At 38.4% G+C, this 15,829-nt stretch overlaps 1 protein-coding gene across 1 annotated transcript in view; it reads right to left on the reverse strand.

The window, feature by feature from the left end:
- The window catches only part of TMEM67 (transmembrane protein 67), a 76,282-nt gene that overhangs the window by 48,512 nt on the left and 11,941 nt on the right, over positions 1-15,829 (reverse strand). The window contains exons 4-10 of the mRNA XM_066266062.1: positions 12,974-13,073; positions 11,138-11,207; positions 10,965-11,039; positions 3,609-3,671; positions 1,007-1,161; positions 782-890; positions 12-98 (exon numbers count right to left, since the gene is read on the reverse strand). Coding sequence (XP_066122159.1) covers positions 12-98; positions 782-890; positions 1,007-1,161; positions 3,609-3,671; positions 10,965-11,039; positions 11,138-11,207; positions 12,974-13,073 — 659 coding nt within the window. The remainder of the gene's footprint in view (positions 1-11; positions 99-781; positions 891-1,006; positions 1,162-3,608; positions 3,672-10,964; positions 11,040-11,137; positions 11,208-12,973; positions 13,074-15,829) is intronic.

Raw genomic sequence — 15,829 nt, forward strand, 5'->3', positions numbered from 1 at the left:
CTCATGCTAACCTGTAAAACACCACCTTCTAAAGATTGCCATTTGAGAAAATTTCCCCTTACATCATAGGAAGCAGCAACAAACTTCAACTTTGTATTCTGAAAAATAAGAATAAAATAATGTCACATACCCTAAAAGCAATAATATTCTATAAAGAAATTTTCATTGATGACTGATCCTTTCTTTTTCCAGAGATCAAATATTAAATTACCTTTACTTTGAAGCAAAATTAATCTAAGTATCTCTATGACTCAATACACTGAAAATAAATGGACCGTATATTTTGCATGAAAATGATTGTTTCAGAATTGAGGGGCAGTGCTAGTGAGATAACCTCCTTTCAAACCTACTAAATAGGAGGGTGGAATAGGGGAGGGGATAATCTACTATTACTTCATTCTACAAAGTGAAAAAGTTGGAGGTGAGAATATGGACCTGTGAAGTGTTGGGGAAATGGCACAAACCCCTGGTCTGTGTTTGGAAGCACTTCTTAAATATGTAGAGATATAGAGGGACAGAGACTGTTCTGCATTTGGTGATGAAAACTATCCTTCACAACCCCACAAGTACTACTTGCTGCCATAAGCACATACTCCAGACATATGCATACATGTACTCAGATAAGACAGCTAAACTCTTCATTGTTCAGTTCCTATGAATAGCTGATACTTAGGTTTAGTTCAGTAATTAAAATTTTAAAGAACACCTAAAACATTCTTATTACCTTTATAAATTGTAAATCAAACTGTAGTTATCCTTTAATAATATATAGTGCTTGTACCTGATTTTGCCCTTTAAAACTGAAATTTGTAGGAAGAGGTGTAGTACTGAGTACTTGAGGTGCTAATCCTAGTTGATTTCCGTAGAACAGCCATGGGAGATTCTGTCTCCTATAAACAATAACAATTGTTTTAATAACGGGGAAGCAATATTTATATTAATATTTGTGAAAGTAAATACACCAAATTTGGTCAAAATGACAGTTCATCAATCAGAATATCCTTACCAAAATGAAATAGAATGAACAGTACGCAGTCCAGCGGTATTTTCAAAGACAAACTGAAATAGTCGACATGCATCAAAAGTGGTTGAGTCGTAAGAATTCATGTTCATCACACACATATTCCCAAGAGCTTGGCAAGATGTTAGATTGGCATATACCTACAAGAAAACAATGCCAAAGAAATGTAACATGGACTTTTTAATACCCTAAGAAAAGCTGATATACTGGCTCAGTGGTAGAGCGTCGGCCTGGAGTGCAGAAGTCCTGGGTTCAATTCCCGGCCAGGGCACACAGGAGAAGCGCCCATCTGCTTCTCCACCCCTCCCCCTCTCCTTCCTCTCTGTTTCTCTCTTCCCCTCCCGCAGCCGAGGCTCCATTGGAGCAAAGATGGCCCGGACGCTGGGGATGGCTCCTTGGCCTCTGCCCCAGGCGCTAGAGTGGCTCTGGTCGCAATAGAGTGATGCCCTGGAGGGGCAGAACATCGCCCCCTGGTGGGCAGAGCGTCGCCCCCTGGTGGGCGTGCCGGGTGGATCCTAGTCGGGCGCATGCGGGAGTCTGTCTGACTGTCTCTCCCCGTTTCCAGCTTCAGAAAAATTAAAATAAATAAATAAATAAAAATAAAATAAATAAATAAAGAAAGAAAAGTTGATATAATAGATTATGCTTTTATATTTTAATTTTACCTATTCTACAAATTCTTACTTTGGATCTTCTTTTACTTTTTGATATTTTCCTCTAGTTTAAATAAAAAGAACTTTCCACATGGCAGAAGAATAATGTGTACATTCTAATTGTAAATTTTAAGTTGAAATATAAAGACAGGCAATTGAAAGAACTAAAAACTTAAGGATGACCTTTTAAAATACTATTGAGTAGAATAACTATGGTATATTTGAAAGAAATATTTGTTTGCATATTAGACCTTATATATCAATATATAAATCTAATTCATTTTTTGAGTTAACTAATTTGTTTTATGAATAACAAAATGAGATCATTTGTTGAACCTTTTAAACTTCTGTTTTCCCTATAACTCCATTATTATAGTTATTCAAGTCAAAACACTAGAGTGATCTTTTTCTCACTTCCCATTTCCAACTCATCAGTAAATCATGTTGGCTCAGTCTTCAAAACATAAACAGAAGTGCATCCAACACTACATCTCATTTCTACAGTATCACCCTTGTTCTTAGATCCACTATCCCTTAGTTGGATTACTCTAATACTCTCCTAACTGCTCTCCCTGCTTCTACTGCCAACAAAATCTACTCTCCATCCTACAGTGATCCTTTTAAAACCTGAAATACACACACACACAGACACACACACACACAAACCTGAAATAAAAACCTGAAATACAATCACGTTTTCCTTTGCAGAAAATCCTTCTTACCTCCCTTCAGGCCTTGTCACAGCCACTCCTTTCATCCCTGAACTCATTTTTCTACTCTCCCTGCTCAATCTGCTCCAGTCACTCTAGCCTCTTTCCTGTTTCTTAAGCATGAAGAAGCCAGATAACCTCCTGCTTTGAGACTTCTGTACTTGCTATGGTCTCTAGTTATAACATTCTTTTCTTTACATGGCTCCTCACTTCCTTCAGCTCTCCACTCAATTATCACTCTTTCAAAGATGCCTGTCCTGACCACCCTATATAAAACAGCACTGCCTTCCTTTCTCTGTGTTCATTATCCCGATTTATTTTTCATGTTTTTTCCTGAAATACATAACATGATTTGAGAATCACTGAGGGCTGAGCACACAGTAGGTCATCAATAAACATTTACTAAATGACAGTATAAATCAGATCCCCCAACACTAAACTTCAGTTGAATAAGTTTTGAGACATTCAATTTGTATATAACAAAACAGAAAATGAGTATCTCTTCAGGTATTCTCTTTAAGATTTATCTACTTAGTTTAACAGATATACCTAGAGAGAAAATTTATTTATTTTGAGAGAGAGGAGAAAGAGAGAGAGAGAGAAAGAGGGAAGGGGAAGGAGTGGGAAGATTAACTCATACTAGTTGCTTCTTGTATATGTCTTGACCAGGCAAGCCCAGGGTTTCAAACTCATGACCTCAGCATTCCAGGTCAATGCCTTTCATTCATTCATTCATTTATTAGCAAGGAGAGACAGACAGACTGGAAGGGAGAGATATGAGAAGCATCAATTCATAGTTGTGGCACCTTAGTTGTTCATTGATTGCTTTCCCATATGTGCCTTGACGGGGGGGTAGGGGGGGTAGGGGGAGGCTCCGGCCAATGACCCCTTGCTCAACCCAGCGACCTTGGCTTTAGGCTAACAACCATGAGGTCATGTCTATGATCCCACACTCAAGCTGGCGACCCTGTGCTCAAGCTGGTGAGTCCACACTCAAGCTGGATGAGTCCCCGCTCAGGCTAGCAACCTCATGGTTTGAACCTGGGGCTTCAGCATCCCAGGCTGACACTCTATCCACTGTGCCACCGCCTCACCTCCTGCTCAGGCCCAGGTCAATGCTTTATCCACTGTGCCACCATAGGTCAGGCCAGAGAGAAAACTTTTATGATCTGGGGGAAAAAAGGGTACAGTTCTTCAAGATTATATAAAAAAATTCAAACTTACCCAACAAGCAGCTGCTGATGACTGCAAATACTTTGTAAACCATTCTGAAGTGACAGACATGCCCTGCAAACAAAAAGATAAATTTTAATTTTAAGTTCAAGTAAAGATTTCTTAATACTAAACTGTTAGGAAGACATTGATATACAGGTTGTTACACAAAAAGACTAACATTACTTTCTCAATGTGATTAAAAAAATAGATTCTAATGGGAATATAAGAATTAATTCTAACCAATGTCAGTTATTACATAAAGAGGATAGCATTACAAAATCATGTCACTTAGGCAAAAGATATAGAGAACAATGTGTGTCTATAACACAAAAAGCTATTATACTCATGTCACTAATATAAAAAGTGTTAAAACAAAACAAAACTAGATCTTGACTCAGTATAAATAGTTAATATTTATTGATTTAGGATTACTACACTATATTAAATTTGAAAGCAATTAAAAAGAAATATATGTGAATGATTTCTAAGCAACAGGAGATTGGGGATATATTGAGTAACAGTTAAAGTCTCTAGGTTGGTGATTCTCAAACAATGATGGCAGCAGAATCACCTGTGGGATTTCCCCAAAGCAGAAAATTCCTGGCTTCTCTCCAAACAAAATGAGTCAGAATCTCCAAGATGAGACAAAAGACTACATGTGCTCTGAAAGCTACAGATACCAGTCTCTGGCTAAGAACTTCTTTAAAGTTTATCTGTACATATTTAAAAATAAGACACTAAGAAGCACCATTCAGAGTGAATTCTCTGGCCATGAACAGAGAAGATAAAACTAAGTTATATATTCAATAGAATATGGTACCACAGCTACCAAAGAAATGTGGAACAAAATTCTGTCACTATTTCATCTCTTCAATAAGTGAAAATTCTCATTTTGTAAGGAAAAAAAATGCACAGAGATTGAACAACACACCAAAAAACTAGTAAAAATGGAAAACAATGGCAACAGTACTGATAAATGCACATAAAACGAGGCTACAGACAATGCCAGTGATAGTATAGTATTAAAGTTGCACGATCCTGTTATAAAATAGCCACACACTTTAACCTAGGGATTTAGGAACACTTAGGAAGTTTATCTTAATGGAATAATCTCTCCAAAAGGAAAACTAAAACTACATGCATAAAACAAAAAACCTAGCTATTCAATGAAGGTACAATTTCAGTATATAAACTAGAGTATTATGGGACTGTTTAGAAAAAATGATATTGAACATGGCATAGAGAAACTGAGGTAGTGCCTAAAGACTTATGGAGACGTCAAAATAATACAGGTGCTATATTGCAAAGGGAAGTACAAACGGGACAATTTACACTTTGAAAAGAATAACAGTAACATTATACCACAGTGAATAAACAAAGCTTCCCTAAATTTGCAGTAGCACAAAAAAAAAAAAAGCCCTCAGAAAGTAGTCTTTCTAGAAGACCTCAAACTAAAAAATATAAAGAAAATAACAGAATTGTGAAATCATTTTGAAATAACCAGTTTCTCTGATTCAGGTTCATCAAAAGCTACTGAAATGGATATTTACATAGTCTCAAAGTAAAATTTCAGATGAACTTTTTTTTTCTTCTTTTTTTCCAAGTGAGAGGAGGGGAGATAAGATTCCGGCATGTGTCCTGACCGGGATCCACCCGGGAAGCCTCCTCTGGGGCCGGTGCTCTGCTCAGCTGGGGCCATGCTCGCAACTGAGCTATTTTTTCAAACCAATCTAGCCATTTTCTCAAACCAATTGAGTCATGGCTGTGGGAGAGGAAGAGAGAAAGAGAAAGAGAAAGAGAAAGAGAAAGAGAGAGAGAGGTAGAGGAAGAGGAAGAAGGTGGAGCGGAAGGGGTGGAGAAGCAGAGGGTCGCTTCTCCTGTGTGCCCTGACTGAGAATCAAACTTGGGACGTCCACACGCTGGGCAACACTCTACCACTGAACAAACCAGCCAGGACCTTTTTATTTATTTATTTTTTTTTTTGAGAGGGAGAGAGAGAGAGAGGGAGAAACAGACAGGAACAGACAGATGGAAAGGAAGAGAGATGAGAAGCATCAACCCATAGTTGTACCACTTTAGTTGTGCATTAATTGCTTTCTCATACGTATCTTGACTTGTGGGCTCCAGCTGAGCCAGTGACCCCTTGCTCAAGGCAGAGACCTTGGGCTCAAGCCAGCGACCATGGAGTCATGTCTGTAATCCCACATGAAAGCCGGTGATCCTGTGCTCAAGCTGGCGGGCCTGCACTCAAGTGGATGAACCCATGCTCAAGCCAGCGACCTCTGGGTTTCCAACCTGGGTCCTCAGTGTCCCAGGCTGACACTCTATCTACTGCGTCACAGCCTGGACAGGCTCGGGTTAACTTATTAATCAGAGTACCCTTACAATGGAGAGAAGTGGCGACACCACCATGAGCAGGCAATCAAATTTAGCATCACCAATAATTGGACAACCTGACATTATGTGCTCCTCGTTTTAATGCAATGGGCTGTACATAACATTTATATTCTTGCTTAAAGATATTTCACTGAATCTAATTATGAGAAAACAGTAAAAAAATCCAGACTGTGAGACATGGTACAAGAAAGCTGGCCTTGACTATGCAAGGACCAATGCCATTAAAGCAAAAAAAGTAAAACAAACAAATAACAAAATAGAACAAATGTCTCTGCTCTAAATTAAAGAAGCCTAAAATGACTACTTGCAATATGAGATCCTTGATTGGATCCTAGACACCCCCACCCCCAAAACATGGTGGAGGATAAAATACATTACTGAAAGAAGCATATGAAGTAATTCTATTATATTAATTAAAAAAATTCTAGATGTGATGTCAGAAAAATGCCATTCCTTAGGAGTTATGTGATAAAGTATTTAAGAGTAAACTGTCACATTTACAACTTATTTTAAAATGGCTCATAAAAGGTGCATGTATATGTATACATGCCTATACATACAGAGATAAAGCAAATGTGGCAAAATATTAATAATTGCTTAACCTAGATAAAAGATGTATGTATAGACATTGTCTTATTTTTTCAACTTTTTTGCAATTTTAAGAATTTTCAAAATAAAAGTTGGAAAAACCAAAAAATCAAGATGCAACATCACTATTACCATCTTTAGGGAAAGCAAATGGGAAGACACAGAGCCACATACAGGGTTGGGCAAACATAGGTTTACAGTTCTTCATATGGAAAAATATAAAATACAAGAATAAATAATAATACAAGGATAAACTGTGTTTTGCATACTCACAACTGTAAACCTACGTTTGCCCACCTCCGTATACAGAAATTCTTTAATGATTGGTGGGAATATTCCTAGAGGAGAAACGAATGCCTTAAAATTATACAAAACTAATTACATTTCAATCCTGTATTTATCACTAATGCATTTAATCTGTAATGTTCTCAGTGCACTTTCTATTTAGGAAGAATGTATATTAACAGTCCATACAAGTATTTTAGTCTAGTTGGCAATTATAATCTCAACATAAACTACTAAGCATGTATTTGTTTTTTCTTTAAAGGTTTTTGTTTTTTTTAAAATAAAGGTTTTACTTAATGATTTTACAGAGAGAGAAGAGAAAGATGTGGGGGAGACAAGATGTATCAATTCATAGTTGCTTCACTTTTGTTGCTCACTGATTGTTGTATGTGCCTTGACCAGGCAACCCAGGGTTTCGAACTGAAAACCTCAGCAATCTAATCTGATGCTCTATCCACCACAGGCCAGGCTAAACATCTATTTATCAGTTAATCCAATCTCTTGTGAGTTTAATTATTTTGAACTGGTCCCTTAGAACTTGACTGACCTACAAGTTCACTGCTAAAACTGAGGTCTTACACCTGCCAAGCTAAGGACTGGGCAAGACAGTTACACTATCTTAACTACATTTTCTTGACATGTACTGCCTACATAGACCAGTTTCAACACTTGTTACAAAATGACTTCAAGTTAGGAATTGCAACTGGTCTTTAGAAAAACTGTCCAGTGTTCAAGACTGATATGTTCTTTTGTTTTCCTTTTTTTCTTAAGTGGGAGGAGGGAAGATAGTGAGACAGACTGCTTCATGCGCCCCAACTAGGCCCCAACCAGGAACCACTGGCAACCTGTCTGTGGCCAATGCTCAAATCAACCAAGCTATCCTTAGCACCTGAGGCCTATGCTTGAACCAATGGAGCCGTTGGCTGCAAGAGGGGAAAAGAAAGAGAAAGGACAGAAGGAGGGGAAGGGAAGCAGATGGTTACTTTTCATGTGTGCCCTAACTGGGGATTAAACTCAGATGTCCGAATGCTGGGCTGATGCTCTATCCACTGAGCCAACCGGCCAGAGGCAAGACTGATATGTTTAAATGAAATACATTAACTGAATCAGATCAACTTTAAGATTAGAATAACCTTTGCCTGCCCACCTTCCCTTCCTAGCAGAGCAGTCTGCAATGGACCTGTACAGCAGAGATGGGGAAAAGGAGGATATGAAGGTGGTGTGAAAGAGAGCAAATGAATAAATTGAGGATAAGACCTAAATTTCTCACTACTAGAAAGTTAAGTTTCACTACTGTCAAAAGGAAAGGCTAAAAACAACTCCCAGGTATCACTTTGGAATTGAAAGTAGCAGTATTGCCCTGGCCGGTTCGCTCAGTGGTAGTGTCGGCCTGGCGTGCAGGAGTCCCAGGTTCGATTCCCGGCCAGGGCACACAAGAGAGGCACCCATTTGCTTCTCCACCCTTCCCCTCCTTCCTCTCTGTCTCTCTCTTCCCCTCCCGCAGCCGAGGCTCCATTGGAGCAAAGATGGCCCGGGCGTTGAGAATGGCTCTGTGGCCTCTGCCTCAGGTGCTAGGATGGCTCTGGAGGCAACAGAGCAATGCCCCAAAGGGGCAGAGCATCGCCCCCTGGTGGGTGTGCCAGGTGGATCCTGGTCGGGCGCATGCAGGAGTCTGTCTGACTGCCTCCCTGTTTCCAGCTTTGGAAAAATGCAAAAAAAAAAAAAAAAAAAGTAGCAGTATGAACTCATTTATTTTAATATATACTGCTCACAAAATTTAGAGGATATTTCAAAATGAATATGAAGCAATATAATATCCCCTAAATTTTGTGAGAATATATACAAGATAAATAAATACTTAAGCAGTTATAGACGTGTATATATGTATGTGTACATATTTCTTATGTTTGTGTATATATATAGATATGGACACACACATACACACACACACGGGGGGGGCTATGTCTGCTAAGAAGGCATAGTAAGTGTTGTACTCTTGGTTTTTAAATATTATCCTTAAAAGCTCCTTAGGCTGAGGTAGAAAAAGAACAAGATGAGTCTAGAAATCTTGCTGTGTCAGAAATGATCAAAGAATGATGGGGACATGTCAAAAAAAGACAAAGAAGTTAACTTGAAGGGGATTCTACAAACCAAATCTAGGACAATTTCAGCATTAAAACAAATACATGTATTGAATTAAAACCAACTGAATAAAAGAGGAACCCACAGATCCATACTGTCATTGATAAACATATAAATGTATAAATGAGAAGGAAAAATTCTTCCTTATAGTAGAATGTTAATGAATAAATGTGTAGATTTGGCAACCATCATAGTAGTGGTTTGATAAAGGCAAGTGTCATCAGTAGAGACTAAAAGCTATTAAGTTAGGGTTAGTGAAGAAGATGAAGCATAATTTTGAATATTCTTTTCAAAAAGACTAACCAAGTGCAAAGGGAAAATGGTAGTTATAGCAGACATAGTGACTTTATGGCAGGTGCTCAAGGTCAGCGTCACCTGTGGTTGGCACAGGTGGACATCCTGGACATCATGTGTCGCCTGATGTGATATAATATATTGAGAATAGCACTGTATCTTTTTTGTGGTTTCCTGCTAAACATTCCTAATTATGAAGAAAGATTAGATGAGTCCCAGTCAAGAATCATCCTATATATTGTCAGGCCTATAACTGTTGAGTTCATGAAAGGCTGAGGACCTGTTCTGGAATGGAGGAGATTGAAAGGGACATGACCTAAATGACTGGTGATCTAAGACCAAATAAGAAAAAAAGATATTGTTGAGACTTTTGGCAAAACTTATTTTGAAAAGGAAAAATGAAAATTAAAGGCCTACAAATATAATAATGATATACAGCTGTTCACTGTAATTTGAGTCTAAAGAAGAAGCCATGCATCCTGTGACAAATGAGCCAATCTTTATGATTTCAAGCTCCCCATGTATGCCCCTATTTTAGCATTCTGTTGTTTTGCAAATATTTCATACTTGACTATCACCCAACAAGACTATACTGGAAGAGAGAAATTTTTGCTTTGTTCATTAAGATCCCAGATTCCACCCTCATAATGGCTATCCTTACAGCCCTCTTAATCACGCCCACTTATTCCATGATTTTAGTAAACAGTAAACAGCCTGTCTGCCTCAAGTTCTGTTGGCATACTGGGTATCCTCAAAGCTTATCAGTTAACTCCTAGACAGTTCTCTAACTCCTATTCTCTTGGATTTGTGACCTCTTCAATTCCAATTCATTCACTTACTTCCCATTTTATATCCCAAATGTTGTCATCACTGGGATCTGTAGCAAAAGCTCTAATTCTATGCCACCATGAGCTCATCTGGCTAGATACAAATAATCCTCATTTCTCCAGTGACTACCAGGTATAGGCATGGTGAGGTAGGTATTATTATTATGCCTTATTTACAGATAGTAAAACTGAAGATTAGAAATGTTAATGTCCCTTTGGACAAAGCGGATGACTAATAAATCTAGGGTTGAAATTTAGTCTCTGTTGCTCTTAACTATATTATACTACATTCTTTATAGAACTAGAACAGATCTTTCCAGCTTAAACATTCTGAGATTCACTGAAAAAGGAATGAGCTAAGGTAGAGAAGACAGTAACTGAACTCACAAATTATAATGCTGAGTTGTTAGTCTAATGTTTCTTAGATTGATAATTTCTGTTTTAAAGTGACTTATACATAAATGTTCCTCTTTTTAATCCCAAATTAATTATCAAAGAGCCTGGCCTGAAGTGGCACAGTGGATAGAGCGTTGACCTGGAACGCTGAGGTCACTGGTTCGAAACCCTGGGCTTGCCTGGTCAGGGCACATATGACAAACAGTCAAGGCACATATATAACAAACAACAAGTAAACAGTGAGCAACTGAACTAAAGCAACTAGAAGTTGATACTTCTTGCTCCCCCACTCCTCTCTGCAAAATCAACTAATAAATTCTTAAATAAAAATAAAGTTGTGAGTTGTACTATAAAAAAATTACTAAAGAAATTACTAAAAAATAAAGAAATACAAAAATATTTTTAACAATGAAACAAAAAATTTAAAAGTACTCACAAGCTCTCCATAACGTTTAGTTGAAATTATATGTGGAGGAAAATTCCCTGTGCTGCTGAAACATAACCCCCCTGTCTAAAAAAATAAAAAATAAATGAATAAATAAAAGTTTATGGAACAGTATAAACAATTTAATTGAAAACTATACACTTTATCGGTTTGATTAGCCTTACTAAAATGTTAGGTTTTGAACACGCACAGGACCTGCTGGTATTAACGAACGTTGGCTCACATCGAACACACCTGTCAATATAACAAAAATAATTTTTTAAATGTTAATGATTTATACTAAGTCTAAATTTAATCAATAACTTGTTTTCCTGAACACTAGATTCATTCAACCAAACAATTACTTGTACCAAGTAAACAAATTCAAAATATTAACATTAATTTGAACAGTTTTATACCCTTCAGTATTACAAAGCAAGGTATAAATAAATAAAATTAATCAATAATAGAAGAATATTCTTTTGAAACTACCTGGAATATAAACAATAATACTAAATAGCAAAGACAGTTAAGTCACTCAATTAACAAAAGAGCTCAATAAACTCATAAAAATGAAACCCAATCCATTTTCTTTTTAGTGAGATAGAGAAAGGGACAGACATGAAGAGAGAGAGAGAGAGATGAGAAGCACCAATTTTTCATTGCTGCAACTTAGTTGTTCATTGACTGCTCTCTCATATGTGCTTTGACTTAAGGGCTACAGCCAAGCCAAGCCCCCTTTGCACTCAAGCCAGTGACCATAGGTCATGTCCATGGTTCCATGCTCAAGCTAGTGACGCCGCGCTCAAGCTGGTAAGCCCGCACTGAAGTCAGTGACCTCAGGGTTTCGAACCTGGGACTCAGCGTCTTAGGTCAATGCTCTATCCACTGCACCACTACCTGGTCAGACAAACCAATCTATTTTTATAAGTACTTATATCAAATTACTTTCCTTATTTTATCTGCCATAAAGCAAAAAGGTAACACGTGCTAAAAAGAAAACATGTGTACACTCCTTATCAAACCTACGACCAACACTTTTAAAGTCTCATCATCATTATTACTTTAGGAAAATATATATTATATTAATGAATATATAAAGGTATGGAGGGCATTGGACTAGTGAGGGCAATGATGGTTTTACACGTGTATTTATTACTTGCAAGATAGATCAAGTAGGAGAAGGGGCTAGGGCATGGCAAAGAACTCCATCTAGGCTTAGAGAGGTAGTGGAGGGGAGGAACTGTGAATCAGCCCAGTAGTACACATGTGGGTACTACAGTGCAGGTCAGCCTGAAAGAAAAGATGGTCCAACACTAAGTATCCCCAGAAGAAGCTATTTTCTAAAACTAGAGAATTGAAGAGAAAACTGTGTTTAAGGGAAGTCATCATTTAGCCTCTAAAACTAAAGAAGTTCAAATAGGAATAATGTGTTTGAGTTAGAGAGAGGGAGTGGTGTGTGTGCATGTATTCGGTGTGTACCTATGCATGCACAAAGGAGGAACAGGAAGTGATAGAGAATAGGGCTATAATAGGCTGTCTGAATTACTTACCATTATATTTATTAACATGTTTCCTTATGTAATATATACAGCATATACCTGGTATATAGTAAACATACTGCAAATGAAGTTACTATTATGCACTATCTTACAGAGTATGTACAAATTACATAACAAAGTAGCTACTGAGCACTTACTCTATAGCACTATGCTATGAACTTAACATTCTTATTTCTCAGTTGCGATAACAACCTATTAGAGTGCGTGGTATATCCCACTCTAAAGATAAGGAAACCAACCTATTGAGCTATCTAAGGTCCACCAAATGATTAGAGACATTTAAACCCTATTCTCTCATTCTCTGGGCCTCAGCTTCCTTAGTTGTTAATATCTACAGCTCCCCTTCCTTGGGTTATTTTGAGGAACAAGTAATATGATGGGAAAGTACTTTTAAAAGGTAAAGATTCTGCATAAATATAAAATGATATTGCTGAAGTCAGCACAGAGCACACTGCTTACCTGTTTCCTAAAGCATCTGCTACTGTAAAAGAGTTTTCATTTTCATCACAGAGCTTACAAGTTGCTTGAGATAACAGTGTTCCATTTAGATCTCTTTCCACTAAACAATTTAAAAACAAAATTAAGATGTAACTCACAGTTAACATATAAGCTTATATATACTTAATAAAATCCACTTGTAATTATACTCATTCTCAAAACATCTTATTTGCATTAAAGGCATGTTGAGCACCTCAATAATACAGAAAAGTGAAACCTTTCCTTATTAACATAAAAAAACACAAACACTAATCTCCCAAATCCTCATAACAATAAATTTTTTTCTTCAAAAATGTCCTTACCTCTTACTTACATATTCCTGTTACACTGGGTATGGGGAAGCAGCATTTTTACAGACTGCTGCTAAGTTTTGGCAACTTAGAGGGCTTTTGACAGTATCTATTAAATTTATTTATTTATTTATTTTTTACAGAGAGAGTCAGAGAAAGGGATAGGGACAGACAGCCAGGAACGGAGAGAGACGAGAAGCATCAATTATTAGTTTTTCATTGTGACACTTTAGTTGTTCATTGATTGCTTTCTCATATGTACCTTGGCCAGGGGGCTACAGCAGACTGAGTAACCCCTTGCTCGAACCAGCGACCTTGGGTCCAAGCTGGTGAGCTTTGCTCAAACCAGATGAGCCTGCGCTCAAGCTGGCGACCTCAGGGTCTCGAACCTGGGTCCTCTGCATCCCAGTCCAACGCTCTATCCATCGCGCCACTGCCTGGTCAGGCGTATCAATTAAATTTTTAAATTCATATCATACCCTACAACACTATATTTCACTTTTAAATATCTAACCTATAGAAACATATGTACATATGTATAAGGACATTCATTGAAGCATTATTTGTTAGAAAACAACCTAAATAAATATATATATATATATATATATATATTTCAGAGAGAGAGAGAGAGACAGACAGACAGACAGGAAGGGAGAGAGATGAAAAGCATCAAGTGTTCATTGCAGCACCTTAGTTGTTCATTAATTGTTCTATCATATGTGCCTTGACCAGGGGAGGCACAGCACAGCAAGTAACCCCTTGCTCAAACCAGCGACCCTGGACTTCAAGCCAGTGACCTGGCAACCTCAGGGTTCAAACCTGGGTCCTTAGCATCCCAAGCTGACGCTCTATCCACTGTGTCACCGCCTGGTCAGGTTTTTCGGTTTTTTGTTTTATTTTGTTTTGTTTTTTAAGTGAGAGGAGGGGAGATAGACAGATTCCCGTAGGTGCCCTGAATGGGATCTACCTGGCAACCCCCATTTGGGGCTGATGTTCCAGTCAATGCAGCTATTTTTAGGGCATGAGGGTGATATGCTCACAACTGAGCTATCCTCCGTGCCTGGGCCAACACTTGAACCAACAAAGCAGCTGGCTGCAGGAGGGGAAGAGGGATAAAAGGGGTAGAGGGAGGGGAAGAGAAGATGGTCGCTTCTGTGTGCCCTGACTGGGAATTGAACCGGAGACATCCACAAGCTGGGCTGACACTCTATCCACTTAGCCAAATGGCCAGGGCCAACCTAAATATTTAAAATAGCAAAATGGTGGTATATCTATGCTATGAAATACTATGGAGTGGATTAAAAAGAATGAGGTACATCAAATAGATCATACTTTTAATATATATATGTATATTTATTAAATCAACAAGCTTTTACAACAGTTTTATTTTTTTTATTTATTTTTTTAATTAAAATTTTTTTTTTTTTATTCATTTTAGAAAGGAGAGAGAGAGGGGAAGAGAGAGAGAGGAGAGAGAGAGAGGAGGGAGGAGCAGGAAGCATCAACTCCCATATGTGCCTTGACCAGGCAAGCCCAGGGTTTTGAACCAGCGACCTCAGCATTTCCAGGTCGACGCTTTATCCACTGGGCCACCACAGGTCAGGCCTAGATCATACTTTTAAATGAAAAAAGTTATGCTGCAAAACAATCCTTTTGGTATGAATATTTACATAAAAATGCCACATATATTTCCTGTGACTACAGTGCATATCTGAATGTTAAAAACAGAAAGAAAGAAAAAAGATTCTAGAAAGACACACACCAATCAATATGACAACAATTACTTTGGGGCTGAAAGAGTAATAGAGACTCAGCACTGGAAAAATGGTCAAAGACCATTATTCCCAATCATAATGTTATCCACAATGTCTTAACGTTTTGCAAGGTGGTAAAAACAATTTTTTTTTCTTTTTGTATTTTTCTGAAGCTGGAAATGGGGAGAGACAGTCAGACAGACTCCCGCATGCGCCAGACCGGGATCCACCTGGCACGCCCACCAGGGGCGACACTCTGCCCACCCGGGGGCGACGCTCTGCCCCTCCGGGGCGTCGCTCTGCCGCGACCAGAGCCACTCTAGCGCCTGGGGCAGAGGCCAAGGGGCCATCCCCAGAGCCCGGGCCATCTTTGCTCCAATGGAGCCTTGGCTGCGGGAGGGGAAGAGAGAGACAGAGAGGAAGGAGTGGGGAGGGTGGAGAAGTAAATGGGCGCTTCTCCTATGTGCCCTGGCTGGGAATCAAACCCAGGTCCCCCGCACGCCAGGCCGACGCTCTACCGCTGAGCCAACCGGCCAGGGCCCGTAAAAACAATTTTAATAAAAGTAAAGGTAAACCACTTATTCCTCCTACAGTCATCCTGTCTCAGTAAACTGCAACTCCATTTGGCCATTTCCTCGGTATATATAGAGTTTCCTCTTTTCATGCTCTATATTAAAAAAATTAAAATTAGAAAAATATATTTACAAAGTCTGTCATGTTTCTCTTCAAAGTACACCCAGAAACTGAATTATTCTAATTCCATAACTATCACC

Source organism: Saccopteryx bilineata, chromosome 3 (genome assembly GCF_036850765.1).
Source record: "Saccopteryx bilineata isolate mSacBil1 chromosome 3, mSacBil1_pri_phased_curated, whole genome shotgun sequence".
Lineage (NCBI taxonomy): Eukaryota > Metazoa > Chordata > Mammalia > Chiroptera > Emballonuridae > Saccopteryx > Saccopteryx bilineata.